The sequence below is a fragment of the Acomys russatus genome, chromosome 2 (assembly GCF_903995435.1).
Source record: "Acomys russatus chromosome 2, mAcoRus1.1, whole genome shotgun sequence".
NCBI classification, from domain to species: domain Eukaryota; kingdom Metazoa; phylum Chordata; class Mammalia; order Rodentia; family Muridae; genus Acomys; species Acomys russatus.
In genome coordinates this window covers 60,072,596-60,094,934 of record NC_067138.1, presented here as the reverse complement: position 1 = coordinate 60,094,934, position 22,339 = coordinate 60,072,596, and the positions used below count along the sequence as shown (strand labels likewise).

The window sequence follows — 22,339 nt, the reverse complement described above, 5'->3', positions numbered from 1 at the left end:
GATTTTTGAAATAAGAAGGGATCTTCCCAGAATCAAAACCAGACAGAAGAGTGCAAAGGTAGTGGGCTGATTTGTTGACTTGATTTTTCTTCAAAAATACAATTTGGTGACCAGATAGGCTGATGACTTTGAAGTGTGACCTGGAATAGGTAACAAACAATTAGTTTTGTCTATCATCATTTTCTGATGCTTTGGGAGAAAATAAACAAAAACAGTTCACTTTATCTTCAAAAATTCGGTGTGTCTAGGTAAATAAAAGGAGTCCTTCAGACACTGGATGATGTCACACTTAGCATATAGTAGGAGAGAGCTCAGAGTTTGCAAATTATTCTTTCTCAGGCCTTCCTTTCTTCTTTAGCATCCATGAACCATCTAAGTAGACACACCACACCAAAAAGGGCCGAACTTGCTTTAGAGGCATCTTCATGTAGCAGAAAGAAAAGCAATAAGAACTGGGCAGTGCTGGACCACAGTGTTGGGACTGATGTGTGTCAGTGTTTTTAGACTTTATACAGCTTCCCTGGGTTCATTGCACTGAAAACATCAGAATGCATTAATTATTTGCCTGAGGGCAGGGAGTTGATGTTGGGGGATGAGCAAAGCCTTAACTATTAGCTTTTCTCCAACTTTAGTCAGACACTACTTAGAAAATGTGCATGAATGTATGCAAAAGAGTTTAGGTAAACAGTTCAGGAAATGAGGACCAAGAAAGCTTTAGGAGAGGTAATTTTTGTTCCTAAAAACAAAACAGAACAAAACAAAAAAAAAACTGACTAATTGTTTATGAAAACTCAGAAATTTCAGGGCAGGTTGAAGACTAGGAATCCTCTGAGTATAATTGATTTGACTATCTTAATAAATGAAGAAACTCTTTCATTTTACCGTAAGACATATGCATGCATACTCGTGCATATCCTTTCTTATTCACCCCCTCTCATTCTCTGAATGACCTTTTAATCGTGGCCGGTCAGGTTCATTTAATCATGAACTGAACACAGCAAATACTCTGTGGTTCTTCAAATAGCACCAAGTGAAATGGCAAACAAAGGACATGAGCCAGAAGACATTTTGTGATAACTTTTTTTTTTCAATCTCTTTAGAAAAAAAAAATATGTACAAAAAAAGCTAGGAAGAGCTGACATGGATGTGTCAAGAAAACGTTTTGATAGATACAGATAGAGAACTCCTTCTCTCAAAGGAGGGACACATTATTACCATGCTAGAAAAAACAGGATGCAGTTAAAATCTAAGAACAGTTACAAGCCCCCAAGGGAAGCTGTTGCTCTGGGCTCTATGTTGTAGATGCTCTGATATCCTTTCTGTAAAATAATACTGTGCAAACTGTAAAATATTATTTTTCATATAAAGTCCATACAATATGATATACAAAACAGTTGAGTTGACAGGAAAGGCTGGTGCTAGCTGCTCTCTTGGATACAAGGCTACAGCGTCACCTGCCCAAGGACAGAATTCCAAACCGACTTAAGTTTCTTAGGTGGGCAAGGCTATTATCTAAGAAAGAATCATATAACCAAAACACCCCCCAAATATAGGCCTTTGTGCCAACAGTTAGGCAACTAGGACTCCTAACTTGTGTGCCAATGTCATTTTGACTTGGAGTGCAAGAAACTAGTATCTCAGCAGAACATGGTGTTCTCTCTGAAAAAAATTTTTTTTCCAGAATTGATTTTGAGATTCAAAATTAACCACCATGGTCCTTCCTGTAACTCAAAAGTTTAGCTTTCATTAAAATTCAAAACTTCTGGAGGAGGCAGCAACTGTGGTAATAAAGGTTTAAAGTGGATCATTTGCTTTATTTTGTGTCTATAAAACTGAGAAAAGATTTGTGTACAAATATCACAAAACAACATCAACCATTGAATAAATGTGATTCTTCAATGCACACTTGAACAAGAGGAAAATTTTGTTGGTTTTAAAATTCTGGCATAAATATATTAAAGCTGACAAAAAAAAAAAAATCAGGGCAAGCTACACCACTTCTTCATACAAAAAAATGTACAAAACATTAGCCTCTAACTAGGTAACTGTAATACTTGTTGTCACAGTTTGACTTGAGTAACTGTGTGTTTTGAAATATTGAACTGGAAGGTTGTTGAAAAGAAAGAAAGAAAGAAAGAAACCCAAAACAGCTGCATCTCTTCATTTTTCTCAGGTGACTTCGGTCATGGAGGCTGAGTGATTCTGCAGAGGAAACAACACATAGACCCTCAGAGTTGGGCTGACTGACTCTCATCCATTCCCCAGATGTCTTCCAGATCAAAGCTCACTGATTTCTTTTTAGTTTTTCATATTTTAAACTTTCCATGCAATGTATTTTGATTGTATTTTTTCCCTCCCCCCAAATCCTCCCAGGCCTTCCTCACCTCTACCCACCCAACTTCATGTCATCTCTCAAATGATTGACACCCCACAAACGAAAGCCACCAAACTACATGCTTTCCCTTGATGTATTTTTCCAATGCCCTTCAACTCCTGTTACCTGTTCCTTCAGCATGTCCAGTCAAAGTAGAATCATTTCTTCATGCCAACTTTTCCTTACTGTTTTGACTAAGTATTTAAGTCAGGATTCCAAAATGATAGCTATATTCCATACCTTTGACATGCTTTAAATACTGAATACCAACTAAGCTTTCCCATTTGACCTATTCTCTGAGTTACAAGTTGTGTGGGACTAAAATTATTATTTTCCAGTGGATAGAGGGGTTTTCACTTGGCTTTAGCTAATTTATAGAGAATGTGAGCTACATGATGCAGAGTCATTAAAATGATTTCCCCCCCCCCATATTTTAAAGTTAAATTTTATATGTGTTTGTGGGGGATGTCCCTGGGTGTACATAAATGTGTGACTACATGCATGTGGAAGTAAAAAAAACAGCATGTAGGAGATGGTTTTCTTTTTCCACAATATGGGTATCAGGAACTCAGTTCACCAGGAACTTGGTAATAAGTACTTTTGCCTTCAAAGTCATTTCTCTGGCCTTAAAATATTTTATTTTACTTATTCATTTTATTTATTTATTTGTTTATTTTTTTGCCTTATAACTTTAAGACCCTCTTCCTGAACCTGTACGTGATAATTTTATACACACACACACACACACACACACACACACACACACACACACACATATATATATATTTAGATTACATGAGGTTTATTAAGTGAGCATGGGGAGAGAAGGTGAGGGGGAGGCATACGAGAGAGAGAGAGAGAGAGAGAGAGAGAGAGAGAGAGAGAGAGAGAGAGAGAGAGAGAGAGAAAGAGAGAGAGAGAGAGGAAGAGAAAAAGAGGTAAGAGAGTAAAAGAGCAATACTTTTATATTTTTACATGAAAATATTACATGTATTTTGGAGATTTTATATCTAATGTAAATGAATATTATTAGACAACCACATCCTTGTTGTATTCTGTTGCTTGCCCACCACTGAGATTCAATATAAACATGTGGCTTCAGATGTATGCATTTTCCTTCTGACTCTGTCACATTTTGCTTGAAAACTTGCTAATGTGGTCTTCAAAGTCTTGTTGTTGGTTTAAACTTAAAAAATCCTAAGCTATGGGCCCATGGATTTGGTAAATACTTAAGGAAATTGTGGTTTTTTTCATCTGATTATTAGAGGATTATGGACCTTTGTTGATTTTAGGACACAGGAGACATGTGTAGCAGATCAGTTGCATATTAAAACTTTTATTTTATTATTATGTATGTGTATCTGTGCATGAGTGTGCATGTGCATGTGCAGATGCTCATCAGGAGGCCGGAAGAGGGTAGGTATCATGTTCCTTGAAGCTGCAGTTTTGAGGACTATGGAGTGAGTACACAGTTACTACACTATATCCCCAGGTCAAAAGCCCATCACCAGCCCGGCCTACTGTTAACTGTTTGACTTGGGTTCTGAGGACAGAACTTAACTCTGGTCCTCTGCAAGAAGAGCCAGTGCAGGTAGATTTCATGTGTGTAAGTATGTGCTCCAAAGGGCAGTTCTGGTTCTTAATATCTCCACCATTCTTCCCTGGGAAGCTGGGTCCATTATCACAACCACAACGCTGCAGCTTCTACAATAAAGTCTGGCCTCAGGTGTCACACAGGAGGCTCTTCCCCAGGGAGAACATGGAAGACACTTACATTGGGAGAATAGTTCAGGCTGAACATGTATCCCCTGCAGCACATTTCCTTACTCAAGCCTGAGAGGAGTAGATTTTTAAAAAAAGAAGTTGGCTTTAATGAAATATTAGGCTGCCTGCTACAGTAGGACACACAGGACCTTTAGAGTTAAATGGGTCTGTGTTTAATTTTGATTAAACAATCTTAGGAATTGCTACTTTAAGCGTATCTTCCTTTCCAAAATAAAGTGATGTCAATGGCAGGGGTACTGGTGAGACTGAGAGAAAAGGACTCTCAATGATTGCTACTTCTCTTTCTTGAACAAGTGAAGGCTATTGCCTTCCTTTTTCTGTGGAAATGTTTTCCAGCAAAAGCAATATTTGCCTTCTCCACACTTCCACGATTGGTATAGCCTAGGCCACGTGGCTGGTACTTGCCACAGCCTCCTGTAAGCATGTTCTGCTCACTGTTTTTCTCAAGTTTGTATTTGTCACAAGCATGGTGACCCCAGAGATAGTGGCTCTGCTCTGAGGTACTTGGTGTTTGACTAAAGGATCTACTTGAGGTTTTGGCTCTGGCTTCCTTCCAGCCAGCCAGTATCTGTGTTACACTTAGTAAATGTCAGGAAACATGGCACATAAGACATGGATCACAGAGCCTAGATCCTTAAAGGTTCCCAGTCCCATGAGGGACATACATATGAGGGAACACTATCTTAACGTAAGGGGCAATCACATGATGGACACAGAAAGACCTTCTGCCCAAACCTGTTATTCATGAGGCCTCAGATATTTTCTTTTCTTTTTTTTTTACCATAATAACCCAATATTTGATTTCATTTCAGTGTTGTGCATTGGAGCACTTGCCATTTGAGGCCTCAGATCTTGATGAGGAGCCACATTCATAGACACATAGAAAGAGTCAGGCTTGGAAGAGGTTCAGTTACAGCTTGAGCACCCAGTGCATTTACTGATAATCTTGTTGCTATTCTCAGTGTAAATATTCAAGCATCCTTTATCTCTGTGGGGAAGAACCACATCTAAAAGGGTTTAGTACTTCACTTTTCAGTGTGAAACCTTCAGAGTATGCCCTAGAAATTTGTTGTCTTAGTCAACTACAAATAGTCTTGGAGGAGAAGAGAAAAGCCACAGACAGATGCTAGGGCCTGGCTGGTGTGGGCAGATGGATGACATTATTCTTAGACCAGGATATTCAGGGGACACTAGGTACACATAGGGCTGACACATCTGTGTAACTAAGCAAGCGTTTCTTTTTAAATACATTTTTTTTCTGTGTATGAGGGTTTGTCCGTGTGTTTGTATGGGCACCAACTGCATGTCTGGTGCCTGTGGAAGTCTGAAGAGAGATACTTTTCCTATAGTTCAATTATTTCTAATCAAACCTTAAGAAATGAGAGATATGAAAAAAGAAGCTGAATATGCTTGGTGCTGGGTTTAATGCTAAAGCTACATAGTTTCTCAAAGTGGCAAGAATCTCATTGCTTCCCACCCCTCCCCCATCCCCCTCCCTCAGTTCACTAATGAAGTTAAATTTATTAAAGGTCAAAAGACACAGAGCAGCTTGTGACAGTCAATATCTAAATGGTGCGAGACATCTACTAATTCCTCTAGGAAGTGCGCTGCTATCCCTTGCATTTCAAGATGGACAGAATATTACAGAAAACATTTCCTTTATTAGAATTCCAGATGCCTGAGAAGAGGGGTGTTTGAATGAAAGTCATGGCTTTTTAAAAGGGGGCTATTCTCTTGTTCACTTTAAGAATATTTGCTCATCTTCACTTTCCCACCTTCTAGCTGGGTGGTCTGGGGTAAGTAGTTTAACAGTGCTGACCTCAATGTTTTAATTCTTAACAGAGAAATGGGCATTGATGAGTGTCCATTCTATATGATAGTGATTCAACTAAGAATATCTTTTGATGCTCCTGGAATGGTTCCAGGCAAAAGTCCAGAGCGCCTCTTTAGCAGCACTTTCTTTGGCTTTTCTTGTCTTTTCAGAGTAGGCATTTGTCTGAACTTGTATTCAAATGGTGCATCGAATTTAGCTCAGCATAATTGTGACAGCTTTATTTCCACTCTTCCCCAATCACTGGAGTTCTGGAGATTTAAAGCGGTGTGTCTAATTATTGTTTTGACCTCATGCACGGACCAAAGGCTTGTTGTAGAACACTTAATAAAAAAGTATTGCATGTTGAATTTGTGACTGTCGTCAGAATAGATCCTCTACCTCTAGTCTGAGTTACTAGTGACTACAAAATCTTTGTCTACAAAACTAGTTTCCCTTCCATGATCCATAGATGAAAAGTATTTAGGAGACCAAACCCAGGGGCCCTTCTGTTATTCATGGGTTCTTCAGCCATATGTTTAGATAGATGAAAAGTGTCTAGGAGACTGAATGCATACAACCCTTGTTATATTCTCTCAACAGTACTGCTTAACAGCTATTTTCTTAGGGTTTACATTGTCTTAACCACTGCGAGTGAAGTGAAGACGAATGCATCTATGAATTTCTGTGCGAGTTCCGTGCAAACATTATGGCACACTACATGAGAAACTTGTGAACTTTTGGCTCTTGTAGTCCCAGGAAGTTTGGATCTCCTCCTTTCCCACCGCCAGTACATCAAGGGAAATGAAACCATAAAAGAAGCAATTTGGTTGTTAGTCAACCTGGCTTCCCATATGAATAGTTCATACTTCATACATGTTTATTACACATTAGAGGCCTGAGTATCCTAAAGCTTCACCAGTGTAATTTAAACAACACTTATCGCTTCCTCAGGATCAAATAAGCCACCTGCAAAGGTTTTCTTTCTAAAGTCACTTTACTGTACCTGTGCACTTAAGGTTTCCAGAGGGCTTTCTATCCTTGGGAAAGCCATCAAGGGAACTCCACGGGGATCCTCAGGTTTGGGTTTGGAAGGAGAGCCTTGTGTTCCTTTAAAGTTATGAACCACACACATTCCCTGCAGGATAAGGGGGAACAGAGATTGGGGTCAGACTCCAGTGAACAGTGTCTGGTTATCTCTGAGAGTGGCAGATCGCTGTCCTTGAATGCCATCCTTAAGGTGACATATTTCCTTGGAATTATGGGAGGCCAAGAGTGAGGGAGGCTGGAAGTGTGGGCTGAGCACACTGCATGTTCTGGTGAAGATTAAAATATTGTCAGAGTTGCCTTAGGAATGCTAAATTTGAGGTATTTGTAGTGTATGGCATGCAGTAAAGACTCAACTCCCATTTTCCTTCCTTTCCCCCTGTGTTTCTTCTTATGGGAAACACAGACGTGTATTGAAGAGGAACAGATAGTATACTGACATTCTTGGGCTTTGCTTCTCTCTCTGTCTTCCCTACAGATTTCTGTTCTGGTTACTTCCATTCTCCCTCTGTCTTTACTCTCCTCCCTGTTCCCAGCTTGATGTGTGTCTCTGAGGTATGAATATATGTATTCAAGTAAGTGGGCAGCAGTTCAATGGCAGTTCTGGCTTTTTAACATTGGATGAAAGCAAAATTGACCACAACAGTCAAACCACTGGAAGCAATAACAGACCAAACAATAATAACCCAGGGATAGGAAAGAAGACTGCAAGTTGTAGCTGTAAAGCAAAATTTTTATACAGCACCCAGCAACCCACAAGCTTCACAGACACCATCTCTCCAAGACTCATGCAACTGTGTGGGCAGTCTACGCTGCCATTTCTTTCAAGCAGGCACTCCAGTGATGTCGAATGTCAAGACTGTTGGATTTTTCTGCCAGTCAGTCTTTGTTTTTTGTTTTTGTTTGTTTGTTTTCGAGATGGGATTTCTCTGTGTAGCCTTGGCTGTCCTGGACTGGCTTGGTAGACCAGGCTTGCCCCGGACTCTGCCTTCCGAGTGTTGTTGGGATTAAAGGCGTGTGCCACCATACCTGGCCCAGTCTGTCTTTGTTCAGTGATCTCCCTTGGAAAGTGCTCTGTTCTCTTGATGTCACCAATAATTCTCCTTTTCTTTCAAAGACCTTTCCCAGGGAGTCTTTCTCATAAGATAGCAGCTGCATGAGATCATTGGTCAGTAACTTCACTCAGAGAATTCACGCTTCACCCTCCCCTCTTCTTCCATTATAAGAAGAAAGATGGGATCTGACGGAGGGAATTCTGGGTGATGATAGTTTTATAGATCATGTTCTATAGAAACATGTGAGCTTTTTCAGGAAAAAACATCTGGTCAACTGAGCAAAAGGCTGGGACTGCCGTATGTGTGTATGTATGTATAATATTTTTATATTAAGAGCAGAAAGGAAAAGTGAGTTTAGTAATAGGAATATGTGAATGTAAAATGAGTATATGTGTGATGCTTGCACTATAAAGTACAGAATAGGATGGGTGGCAGGTCCTTTGAGATTTTAGTGACCTCTTCTCCTTGAGGAGGCTTTTACTATTGACATTGGCTTTATTTTATACAGAGCATGTATGTTTATATGCCTGGTGACATATTATCAAAACAGGAACCAAAGAATGAAATTTTACCACTCTGGTATGTCCAGGCAGTGGAATACTATAGAGCAATAAAAAGAAATAAATTATTTTACATTCTACAATATGAATGAGTCTCCAAACGTAAATTTAACAGATGTAAAATGTCAGAAAACACATATTATGGGATTTCATTTAAATGAAATCCAAATGTAGGGAAAAAACCAAACTCAACCTCAATAGTTTCTTGAGGTGAAAGGGAAAGAAAAAGCAAGAGAGATGTCAAGTTCATCAAATTGGACAATGTGTACCACGATATCCGTACCACATTCAATGAAAGTGGAAAACCAAACCAACAAACACACACACAAACAAAAACCCAACTAACCAACCAACAACCAAAACAAAACAGAACAAAAAGAGAGCATAGGTTCTTCTTTTCCAGTCCAAATCTTATCAAGGGGTTTTCCACATGAGCACCCAGTGAGGTCTCCACCTGGTCGAAGAACTGAAACATCAGCAGAAATGGGGAGGCAGCTGTGTTTGCCATAATTCTTCAGGGAGGTCAAATGTTGAAGCCACTTAGTCGAAATCAGATGCCAAGAGGTGTGTTCAGACAAAGAGGTCTCTCAAAGGGGAGTCATTAGCTGTGGAGCTTCCATGTTTTGGAGAGGGTATACACATGTGCATAGGTAGGCCAGGATCTGGGTCCAGGTCCAGTTTTGTTTTTTGTTTGTTTGTTTGTTTTTTTTCATTGATGTAGGAGAGAGTCTGATCCACTAACGGCTTTCCTCTTCTGTACTTTGCACAGAAACACAAAGCTCTTGAGCCCCAAACACTGAGTGTAAATACTTGAACACCCATGTGAAGGTACATCATCTATCAGTCTTCCTAACCAAAGTGAGGGCTCAAGGATGGAGCGCAGCCATCTTTCTTGGGGTTACTATTCTCTTGACTCTCCAGTCCTATTTCTCAAAATATTTCTCTGATACTGTTCTTGTAGAAGACACATGCATATTTCCCAGAGGATTGCTGCTCAGAAGACAGGGACATGTAGAACAATGACTCAGACAGGAATCTGGGAAATTCAGGGCACTGTGACTCTACACAGAAGACAGAACATGGAAGAAGTGGCAAGAAGAAGGCTGACCTACCAGGAACAGGGCCACTGCGGTGCCTAGGATGAAGCCGGCAATCACGTCTGAACAGTGGTTCCGGTACTCTGAGACCCGGTTGAGGCCTGTCAGGAAAGCGGTACAGAGGGTCCCCAAGCACAGCACGGGCTTGGCCAGCCGACTGCTCTTCGTCTTGATTGTGCTTGTGACATACATCTGCAGTGGAGAGAGACCAGTGACTTCTAGGAAGTCCTTTCTCTGGGGCATCCACATAAGTGCACACATAGCCCAGGTCAGAAACCCGGGGCTCTAACAAAGGGGACCATAGCAACCACAGCTCCTTGGACAACTTCATTACGTGAGTTAGTTAGTCAGTGCAGCTACGACAATGAACTTGTGTTCTTTTGTCACTTTCGCTTCATCATGTGTTTGTGAGCAAACTATCCTGACATAAGGAATAACAGAAGAATAGTGGCCAGATTCAGAACATGTAGTTTTTACATAAAGAACCAGAGAAAGTTGTGGTGCTATTACAAAACCCATGTTAAAAAAAATCTTAGGTACCAGGTATACCTTCTATGTGAATGAGTTTGCAGCAGAGGGTATCAGGTAGGTGACAGAGTTCACATTTTGCTTTTTGCTGTCCCTCATGTGTGGTACTTTGGGGCCATGATACAAAATTGTGCACTGTCTGGATGATGGGTCTGATTTGAATGATCCAATCATGACTATAGGTCATTACTGTGATGGAAGTTGATTCTCATATCAGGGACAACTGAGGTCTTCTCTGTGCATCTGTCTACTTCAGAGTGTTTTAAAACACTAAACGTTTCTGTGTACCACAATATGTAAAAGGGTAAGGGATCTGAAGCAAATAAAAGATATTTCTCTCTGACACTTGCAAAGTGGGCCGTTGTTATTAAATGTATCCACCATGGGCCAGAGTTATGAAAATGTGCATCTAGCAATTTACATCACTTTGGTAATTGCTATAACATACCACTAGAGGACACTAGTGACCCACCATTTTACTTTTTCTTTTTTAGGCCAGTCTGGCCTTAAACTTGCTACAATTCTCCTTTGTGGGTTCTGGGACTTACAGACTTGTCTTATTAATTCTTATAAAAAGTGGTGAATTCAGTAACTCTGAACCACACAAATACAAGGAAAGGCCGAGATTTAAGATTATAACCTGAAGAGTATTTGATGTTCTGAGCACAAACACATTCGCCTAGATGCAGCCAGCAATGTTACAATGTGAATTAATTTCTAGGAAGATGCTCAACTAGCACACATCCTAGTGGGACAAAGGTGCCTCTCTCTCCTACATAACAGGTGCTGCACAAAACTCTGGAAGACCAAAGTCACACAGATTGTAGGATACTGTAGTATTCTGCCACTGTGGGAACTGTTACTTAAAATGCTGAATGCAAATACATATGTTCAATTTGATTTTTATGCTTCTATATTGTTTCCTAGGTATGTCTTTTATGAATCTCCCCATTAATAACACAGACTACTAGTTGATAGTCTTCACAATATTAAATGGTACCTAGGAAATACTGTTGAATAATGCTTTCACTGGAGTTTTCTTCTTATTGGGCACATAAAAATGGCAGATATCTATGGGTGCTGTGTAGCACTTCAATACTTCTGTGCACCACTGAATAATCAAGCTCTGGCAATTAGCATATCTATCAGTCTTGAGTAATTCTGAAGGCATAACTTAACACAAAACAGAAAAAATGTTTGTTCAGTTAGAATGTTGTATCTAGGTTTATCTAATTGAGCACGAGGCCTGATTTAAAAGGGTTGATATCCAAATCCTCAGATGCTGCTGCATTGCGTGCTGTGTGCACCTACTGTATTCCATTCATGCTTTCTGCTGCCACTGACGTTTAGGTTTCATTTGATGATGCCACACTGGTTTAAGTTTCCAATTTATTTGTATAATGGCATTATCAAAATTAATCTCACACAGCAGTGACTTGAATCTGATAAAAATATAAAAAGGGAAGCAAATGCACATACCTTTATAAAAATTATGCTCTAGATAATTTAGGAGCAAATTAATATTCTGAAGATCAGAAAACACACTAAATGACCCAGAGGATTCTTGGTCTATGTTTCCTCTTTGTTTTGTAAAGGAAAGAAGAAGAAGAAGAAGAAGAAGAAGAAGAAGAAGAAGAAGAAGAAGAAGAAGAAGAAGAAGAAGACAATGACTAATGAGGTGACAGAATGTGCCTCCCAGTGTGGCTGGGTGGAGAATGGGATCCTGGTCTCTGCAGATGGGGCTGAGGGTACCCAGGATATCTGGGTAGTTTGAAAGGAGACTTAGCTTTGTCTTGCTTTCCACTCCATGCTTCCCTGGGACTTACTAAGGGGTCCTTCTCATCAATGGCTGCTTCCACTGGTAAAATGCTCATGGTGAATGCACAGGGAATGACCTTGTGGTATTGACTTGTGTGCATTCAAACTGACAGTTGTGCTTCTGAGTTCTGGGTTCAAAAGAAGCACACAACAGAGGAAGATGAAATATGGCATTTCCAACATGGCTTCTAGTTAAAATGTAGGGAAATTCCATCTTACACCCATCAGAATGGCTAAGATCAAAAATTCAAGCGACACCACATGCTGGCGAGGATGTGGGGAGAGAGGAACACTCCTTCATTGCTGGTGGGAATGCAAACTAGTACAGCCACTTTGGAAATCTATCTGGTGCTATCTCAGAAAAATGGGAATAGGGCTTCCTCAAGACCCAGCTATCCCACTCCTTGGAATATACCCAGAAGATGCTCCAGCACACAACAAGAAAATTTGCTCAACCATGTTCATAGCAGCCTTATTCATAATAGCCAGAACATGGAAACAGCCTAAGTGTCCCTCAGTAGAAGAGTGGATAAAGAAACTGTGGTACATATACACTATGGAATACTACTCAGCTATTAAAAACAAGGAATTCCCGAAATTTGTGGATAAATGGATTGAGCTAGAAATGATCATAATGAGTGAGTTAACCCAGAAGCAGAAAGAATCAAATGGTATATACTCACTTATATCTGCATACTAGCCCAAGGGGCATGTCCCATGAAAGCCTTCACTTACCAGGAAACTGGGACAGAGGGGAAGGCATCCTATTGGGACTCTAAATGAGAGACGCATGGGAGAACAGCAAAATAAAAGGATCCAGAGGGTCCTAGAAATCTACAAGTAGAACAATATGATAGGCAGATTTGGGCCCAGGGGTCCCGCTCAAACTAAGGCACCAGCCAAGGACAATACAGGAGGTAAACTTTAAACCCCTTCCCAGATCTAGCCAATGGTCAGAATATTCTCCACAGTTGAGTGGAGAGTGTGATACGACTTTCTCACATACTCTGGTGCCTCACATTTGACCATGTCCCCTGGAGGGGGAGACCTGGTGGCACTCAGAGGAAGGACAGCAAGTAGCCAAGAAGCGACTTGATACCCTATGAGAATATATAGGGGGACGTAATCCCCCTCAGGAACAGTCATAGGGGAGGGGAATAATGGGAAAATGGGGGGGGGGGAGGAATGGGAGGATACAAGGGATGGGATAAACATTGAGATGTAACAAGAATAAATTAATAAAAAAAAAAAAAAGAAATAAAAAAAAAAAAAAAAATAACACTGGCTCAACACATATTTATGCCACATAAAGAAACATTTCTTGTAACCATGAGCAAAGAAACTAAATTAAGACAGAAAACAGGCTAGTGATCTTTGTGTGTCTGGATTAATTTACTTAATAGAATGCTTTCTATTTTGTTTCGTATCCATTCCCTCTGCAGTGCCAACATATAGAGAAAAGACAGCTAGTATCTGATAGTCTCTAAGGTCTCGGAATGTCTCCAAATATGTTTTAACTTCTTAACAGCTGCTTCTGCCTTATGGAGAGATGGAAACACCAACCAAAGAAAACGCATCTACTAGATCTAAGCCCTCAACACACATGTAATGGATGGTCAGTTTGATCTTCATGTGGGTCCCCTAGTAAGTAGAGTGGCTTCTGTCTATGGACACTGTTGCCTGCTTTCGATCACTTTGCTTCATCCAGGCTGCCTTGTGTGGCCTCAGTAGATGAGTATGATTTCAATTCTTTTGGGACTTGATTTAGTGAGGTGTGTGTGTGTGTGTGTGTGTGTGTGTGTGTGTGTGTGTGTGTGTGTTGTGCTCCCCTTTTATGAGGGCAAGGGGAAGGCAGATCGGGGGAAGGGCATGAGAGAGAGAGGAGACTTGGTAGACACCTGTGGAGGTGGCTATGTTCAGAATGTATAGTGAATAAATAAATTAGAAATAAAATTTTAAATTAAAATAAAAAAAAAAATGTAGGGAAATAAGAAAACACTATTACTTTTCCTTTAATGAGAGCAAAACAAACAAACAAGCAAAGAAATAAATGAACAGGACATTATGACTTAGCAGGACAATCAAAGGTGGTGTGATTTAGCGAAAAGTGAGAAGTAAAATTTGGGGTCTTAGATTCTTCTAGAACTATCCAACTCTTAACAAAGTAATAATGCATGGTGTAAGAAGCACAGGAGACACATGTTTAATCCTGGCCTGCACACTGTGAGGCCAACCACTACCCAAGGTCATACTTGAAAACTTAGAGGTAGGAGGGCATACTGTTTTAGAACCAACCAGAACAGTGGCAGAGTGGTGAGAGAATCCCAGACAAAGTGCCAGGAGCGTGGCCACAGCTGATGGTGTGTTCTTAGGTAATCTTGAGGCCTCAGTTCCCCCACCAGTAAACTGGGAGGGTAAAAATAGGGTATTATCAAATTTCTTTTCCAAATAAGTCCTCTGGAAGGTTAGGATTAGGAATGGGTCAGCATGGGAGTTATTTTATCAATAGTGTGATTTGATAATATGACATGCTTTATGTGACTGAGAGACACATTCCAGCAAAATCTTGACTTGGGGAGACAGTAAAACATACACACTCACCGTGGCGTATAAGGCGGAGTAAATGCTCAGGGCAGCATGTTTGGAGGGGAAGGACCTCCGAGCCTTGTCAATCACTTCCAGGTCCCCAGTGCAGATGTTGCCATTGTTGATGAACTGGTGGTGTGCCCGGCAGTCTGTACTGGTATAGTTTGGCTGGCACACTGTCAGGAAGTATGGTGTTAGGTGACCAGTGACCACTTGCCCGGCGTTTACAAAAATGTCAGTAGCAAAAAGTCCAAAGGCAAATACCCCTACAAGGAGATTTGAAAGAAATCAGAGTGGTGGCATGCACTGTCAATTGTTTGGTTTTTTTGTTTGTTTGTTTTGTTTTGTTTTTGTTTTTGTTTGTTTGCTCTAGAGAAGAAGCCATTGGGAGAATTCATGGATGACACCTTAAAAAGATTTTAAGAGTCAAATTGTTCCCTCATCTTTATTCTTCCAGTGAGTGAAGCCTGCCTCCTCAACGACCAGCTTTCAAATCTTGCCAGGCCTCTACTGCTAGCATTTTATTGCTTTGTGTGAGAACTTTAGCAGCAGCATATTCCCACGGAAGGAGCTGGAATTCTGGAGTCCCATGGAGCTGGGCTTCCAGCTCACAGAATGATCAGTGTAACTTCTTTAAAGCTCAGGTCCCTTGGGTGAGCACTAAAGGTGGGTAGTTTCGGAGGCTGGCATGAGACATGCGCAGAATACCCAGCTCACTGTCTAGGGCTTGTTTTGCCTTTGAGACAGGGTCTCAGAAATTCCACGGCAGTCTCAAACCCCCTATGTAGCCCAGGATGATCTTGCAACACCTGGCCTTTCTGCTGCCACCTCCCAAGTGCTGGCATTCCGGGAGGATGCCACCCTGGCTGGTTTATGCAGTGTTGGGCCTTTGTTTATGATAGACAAGCACTTTACAAACTGAGCTGCGTCTCCAGCCTCGTGGTATCTTAAGGAATCCTCTTCCTAGGGAACATGTATTCATGAGGGCTGGAGAGAGAGATGGCTCAGCCATTAAAGGAGAGATTCACAGCCAAAGACATAAAATGAGATGTATTCATCCTGGTTTTTTAAGGATGCAAATAAGCAGCTACCTGTATCACCACAGTACATGACAATGAATAAGGATTTTTTTTTACAAAGTTCCCCCCAAAAGAGATACAAACAGACAAAAAGATTATTACAAAAATAAGAAGGCATTGTTTCATGTGATGTGGAAAACAGTAAATGAGAAAATAGGAGAGAGTTTAAAGGTAACCGTTGTTAGTGGTACCTGTTTCTTACTGCTGCTACAACAAACTGTTGTAACCACCACAGCTTAAAACAATACAAACCTATATCTTCACCAATTTATGGAAGCTGGAAGCCCAAAGCAGGGTTTTTTGTTTTGTTTTTGTTTTTAACCAAGGGAAGCTCAAAGTATTGTCTGGGCTGCGTTTCTCAAACTTACTTCTTTCCTTTCCAGCACTGAGGAGTAGCCACCTTTCCATCACTCACCTTATCCCACTGTTCTATTGACTCTGACCTTCTCATCGGTCTCATAAAAACATTTCTTGTTATTGCTTTGATCCACTGGGACAAACCAGGACAACTCCCTGATTTTTAGATCACTAATGCAAACACACCTTCAGGTCCCCCTTTCACAAAAGGAACAAGTTCACTCTTTCCAGAGTCGTCTTTTGGGATACATTCACATGTGTGTGTTTTGTGTGTGCATGAGTGTATGTGCATGTGTGTATATATGCATGTGAGTATGTGTGTGCAAGAATGTGTGTGTTTATGTGTATGTGCATGTATGTATGTACATGTGTGTGTGTTTATTCTGACTATTGTTTAGTTGGGAAGCCTGGGCAATCTATCTCTAGATTTTTAATCTGATCTCTGGCAAATTCCAGAGCTTTAGTCTCAATAAGCTTGACCACAGATAAGCAGAATTCTTTTTGTTGTTGTTGTTATAAACAAATTTTAACTGACACATAAAAGCAGCAAATTATGCATACTTGTGGGGCACCATGTGATATTTTGACACACATTTATGGCGTAGAACATTTAAATCATCTGCACCGTGACTTAACTCATTAAAGCATCATTTATATGTATTTCCTCAAACATTTGTCATTTGTGGTCAAATTAATAAAATTCTCTTTCCCTAGTATTTAAAAAGCTATAGCTAATTGCCAATATTGCTAGTTACTGGGTGGAGAGGAGGTGCAGTGGCTAGGATCACTTGCTGGTCTTGGAGAGGATCTGGGTTCAGTTCACAGTACCCACATGGGGGCTCAACTCCAGCTCCGGGGAATCTGATGCCTCCATGTATGTAATGCACTAACACACACACAGGCAAAACACAATGACGTAAATTAAACAAATCTTTAAAAGGTTGGCACTTACCCCATCACCATAACCAGCTTTATTTTTCATACCCATTAAACAATCTCTCTCCATCCCTTCCTCTGTTGCCATTCAGCCTTGCTGAGATCAACGGTTTTTGGATTCCAAACGTGAGTGAGATTCTAAAGTACTTAGTCTTTCTATGACTCTTTCCGGTTTCATTTTGATCTGTATTGATTACTATAATTTTCCTTTCTGTGGCTTTGTGAGAACATGCTTTATCACAACGAGAACTGGCATTTTTTAATAGCTGCAGCTGATTCACACTTAGGGGCTCTGACCTGGGAGAGCAGGCATCCATTGATCATGCCTGGCAGCATTCACCCCCAGGCTCTAGAAATCTGAGTGGTTGGAATTTTTTTTTTTTTTTACATCTTCAAGTATGGTTCTTAAAGACCAGGTCTGTGGCTTGTTCAAGGGGGTAATAAGTCTGTCTGGACAATCTTTTCCAGGAAACAAGGGTTATTTATGATTTGGAAATAGAAAAGAGACAGCATTTTTCTCTGGCATTTTATTTACCAGGCGTGCCTTCAGTGAGGGCAGCGGTAGGTTTTTGAAGAAGGAGGGTTCCTAGGCTTAACAGGATGAGCGTGTGAAGAGCTGGTGCCATGCTCGCAGTGATTCTGGACGGTGGGCTCTGCACACACTGCCCGCTACCATGCTTTGTCCTGCTTCTCCCCATCTTTTCTCTGCCTAAGTCAGCTTTTCCTGCTGGCTTAACAGCATCAACTCTCCTCACATTTCATTTTGATGTGTTTGATCCAGATGCGAAGGGCATTCATTGCCCACACCAGGGATCCCACCCTCCTTTGGCCCTTGCCATGCCAACAAAGGGCTGTAGAACCTACAGTGGTGACTCATAGGCAAAGTTGGACCACACTGTGTTTTTGTAAAAGACTCTAGCTATTCCTTTGTTATTCCTTGAGATTATTTTTACAATTCCCAGAAGCTGAAAATAGCTGTTTTATTTTTAGAGCTTGGTGAAAATACACTGAATGGTCTCTTCTAATGAAAGGTATGATATTGAGAAGGTGTTTTAAAAACGTGTATGCAGGGTAGCTTGATGCCTAAAATTATTTAAGTGAGATCATAGTTTTGAAAAGTTAGACACATTTTTTAAGCTTTTCTATTAGCACACACCCATTATGTGTAATAATAGGCTCAGTATGACCGTTTCATTATGTAGATAGTGTATTTTGATCATATTCACCCTTCGTTACCTTCCCTTGATGCCCTGCTCTTCCCACTTACTCCGCTCCTCTTACCTACTAATCTCTCTTCTACTCTTATGGCTGTGTGTGTGTGTGTGTGTGTGTGTGTGTGTTCCCTTGACTTTATCATTAAGGCTCCTTACAGTGTTTAGGAGGTTTCTTTGCAGGAGTTTGGACACCTACTTGTAATTATACCTCTGGAGAAAATGTCTTTTCCTTTTTCAACTAAGATTAAGAAAGATGATTACTTAATCATCTCTGTAGCTACCACTGGCTACTTAAAAAAATGATTTCTCACTCTCTTACTTTGTCTCTGACTCTTGTACTTCTCTCTTGCCCTTTCTCTAGGGGTTCCCTTTCTCCATCCCTCCCTCTTTCCTTCCTTCTTTCCCTCCCTTTCTCCCCCCATTCCCCTCTCCTGTCCCCCTGTGGCGTCCCTCCCTCTTCCCCCAAAAGCTTCTCTGACCAAGATGACACCATCACTAATATGAAGAATAAACACAGTTGCTTAGAAGACAATCTGGCTGACACATCATGCTCATTTAGCAAAAACTAAAAGCAGTAGTTTTCCCTTGGTAGCCTATGACCTTCTCGGCCATGTGCTCTTGGTATTTACAGTATTATGCTGATGGTGTCTTGTGTAGCAGGCCTCAAATGCCATCAAAAAGTGGTTGGTTACCCCTGTAACAGACTTGCCACTGAACCAGAAGGAACATCTTGTCTAGCCAATTGGAAGTGTCTCATGATGTGTCTACAGTTGAGTAAGGCTGTTGACAATAATTCCCCCAGCAGTCTGCATGGTACCTTTTGGTACTGTGGGGAGAGGCCAACAGAGAGGAAGTTTCCAGTTCAATCTCAGCCTGATGTCCTATGACCACAGTGTGTGATATCTTCAGCAACAGTCTTACTATGTAGTTGTATGGGTGACCAACAACAGTGTCAATAGACTATATTGATTTGAGGAGCTCAGGGACCTCTATCACCAACAACCTGTAGGGAGGTAGTCAAGCCCTGCACTATGATTTCTACTTAATAACAGAAGTCTTCTAGGACCAGTTTTATCATCCAATGCAGACAGGTCCCACTGTTGAATCTCTTTTTATTTTTCAATTAGTTTACTGATGCCAGATTTCAATTTTTTTTCTTTTGGTCAAGCTTTGATCTCACAATTCTCCCCCTTGATTCTCTAAGACTCTGATAGCTGGTTCTATTTGTCTTATGGCAGGACTCCATCAATAGTGTTTCTTGCTTCAGGAGCCTGAGGGTTTTTTAAAGGGTGAATTTACAACAGACAGAAAATCTAAACATGACAGTTTAGATTTATAAGACTCGAATGTTCGAGGCGTTGACTGTTGCCCTGTTCATTTCAAATGCCGATAGGATTTGGACATGGAGAAGGAGCTGTCTGAGTTTCTAAAGCAGCCAAAAAGCAAAGGTGGGTGCAGATGGTCACACAAGGAGACAAGCGATGCTGTGTCTCCATGCAGGAGTGAGATGGATGATCTGATACTTCTTCTTTATGTACATGTCCTCAGCAGCTGGGCAGCGGAAATCTCAAGGTTGGCGGTTTAGAAATTCAGATGGGAGTGTCTCACGGGCCTCTCAGGACACAGCTCTGGGACTCCGGAGAGTTCTCGGAGAAGTCTCACTTGCAGGTTGGTATCAGAACAATAAGGTGCCCACATGAGCCATGGGTAAAGGAGCATCTGGAGGTCATGTGGGTGGAGGGGCTTGAGAGGAGATAAAGGGGCTGGCACCTGTGGGTGTCCATAGTCCCTGTTGTGGCGGCATGTGTTACCTAGAGGAGCCAGAGCACAGGCTCTTGTCTGTGGCATGAAAGAACCTAACTGACAAATGCTGGGCTAAAAGAGGACCAAAGTGAAGCTATTAAAAGCCCTCTTATTTTATTCTTATGTGTTTACCTGGATTCCGTGTAATTTCAGGCACACATCGTTGGATAAGTTAGCATCTTTGGTCAGTAGTATGTTAGCACAGGCAGTGAAACACTGACCCTAGTTCTCTCTATTGGATCAACCCCCTTTACTATAAGAATGTACAAGAAACAGTGACATGACCTGAAAACATGCGTAATGATGATCTTTGAAGCTTGCTTGCAAAAGACAACAGGGGTCATGCCAGAATGCCCACAGAACTAGGTAAAATAGGTGGCCAGACTCCCGAGTGCTGAAAGCACTCTGTTTCCACTCACACAGCAGTTCACCAGGAAGCCCAGACCCCAGTGGCAGAGTGCTTGCTGGTCAGCAGGGCCTAGCACGGTGAGGGACAGAGGGGCTGTATTTCTTTCCACCCAAAGGAGCCTGGGACCTTAGTAGCAGCCTCCAAATCGAGGACCAAATGGTTCTGCACTAAATTATAAATGTTGTCCTTTCCAGTTAAAATTGAGGCAAATGCCAGCCTCTGATGGATCATCTTTTAGTTATTCACTAAAATATACATGATGTCTGGAATCACAAGGAAATTCATACCAGCACCAAGAGCCACGACTGATGAAGGAGCCTCGAGAGAGTCTCTGTAAGGGGTTTTCACGACAAATAACCTAAACGGGGAATGGGTTAAACATCCCAGTTTTCCTTTCCTCCTTTTCCTCTCCCTCATTCTCTGTTTCCACCCCTTCTCTCTCATCTCTCTCTCTCTCTCTCTCTCTCTCTCTCTCTCTCTCTCTGTGTGTGTGTGTGTGTGAGAGAGAGAGAGAGAGAGAGAATTTTACTTACACACGAATATGAAGTTTACCATATACAAAACTCAAATTCTCCTCAAGAGTGAGAGAGCAGTAGGAAAGCTGGATAAACTTCCTCTTTGCCTTACTACCTTGACTCAGATCTGGGCAACTGTTTAGACTGCTCAGAATATGTGTCTTCTTTCACCCATCAGACGAAATTATTTTTGGTTCACCTACTGACTATCTCCTGCCCTCTCAAAATGTATTTAGGGGGCACTCTGATATCAACCAGGCAGGGAGTGGCTAGGACTTAGGGTAGCAATGGCAACTTGCGTCAGAGGAGCAGAGCTGTGAACATCTGTAGAATACAGAGAACCTGGCAGTGAGGCAAGAAAGCGCTGCAGTCTGCTGCGGCTGAGGGGATCTCACAGAAAGCCTTCCACCTAGGGTTTGGACTTGGAGATGTGGGCAATAATATGCCCTCAAGTTGTGTCTCAGAAGGACCACGGGCAAATCCCACTTCTATCTGTTGTGCAACCCTCAGTGTATGTATAGGCTTTATTCCAGCTAGGAATGAGTGGGCAAAAGTGAGCCATCATATATCACGTGAAGTCTTGGGAAACTACTTCTGTTTTAGTCTGTGCTAATATCATTAGGGCTATCTTCAAAGTTCTTGCTACAGTAGGAATTTTACATCTGTACATTTATTCCAATAGTGCCCAGATCTCCCACTCCAATAATACAGCATATATATGTTTTTTCTTATTTATTTATTTATTTGTTTATTTGTTTTTTACTTTAAATGTGTGCCTGTTTGCCTGCATGTATGTATGTATACTATGTGAAACATGGTGCCTGTGGAAGAAGCCAGAAGAGGGCACTAGATTCCCTGGAACTGGAGTTATGAATTGTTGTGAGCTACCATGTGAGTGCTGGGAACCAAACCAGGCTCTTTTTTTACAAGAGCAGCAAATGCCGTTAACAGCTCAACACATAAACTTTATTCTTGCATTAAAAGGTGGGGCGGGGGGACACACAGAAAATACTACCATAGTCGATCTATTACACATTCAATAGATAGCTGTAGAACTAAGTGAGTGATAACACTAAGGGAAAATGACTAACAGGTGAAGCATTTGAATATGCATAGAGATTGCCCGTAGTTTCTAACTATGTTGGTGCCTCTCATCTCTGATAATGTGCTGACATCAAAGCACTTGAGGCATTGGTTAAGTACTCGTATGTGCTCCTTATACGGACCACAAATCCAGCTTAGTGTTGGACTCCTAGAAAATGAAGAGAATACCTGGAAATTAGACCTTAGTGTCTTAGTGGGAATCAGATTTTTTTTTTCAGTGTAAAAGATAAGTTCCAGGGTCTTGTACATGCTGGACAAGCAC

The 22,339-nt window shown here is 41.2% G+C and overlaps 1 protein-coding gene across 1 annotated transcript in view; it reads right to left on the bottom strand.

Moving 5' to 3' along the window:
• Positions 1 to 911: 911 nt before the first annotated feature.
• Positions 912 to 22,339, bottom strand: part of Plppr1 (phospholipid phosphatase related 1) — a 269,647-nt gene continuing 248,219 nt past the window's right edge. The window contains exons 5-8 of the mRNA XM_051161956.1: positions 14,676 to 14,926; positions 9,744 to 9,920; positions 6,976 to 7,107; positions 912 to 2,202 (exon numbers count right to left, since the gene is read on the bottom strand). Of these exons, the coding sequence (XP_051017913.1) occupies positions 2,170 to 2,202; positions 6,976 to 7,107; positions 9,744 to 9,920; positions 14,676 to 14,926 (593 nt within the window). The 3' untranslated portion in view covers positions 912 to 2,169. The remainder of the gene's footprint in view (positions 2,203 to 6,975; positions 7,108 to 9,743; positions 9,921 to 14,675; positions 14,927 to 22,339) is intronic.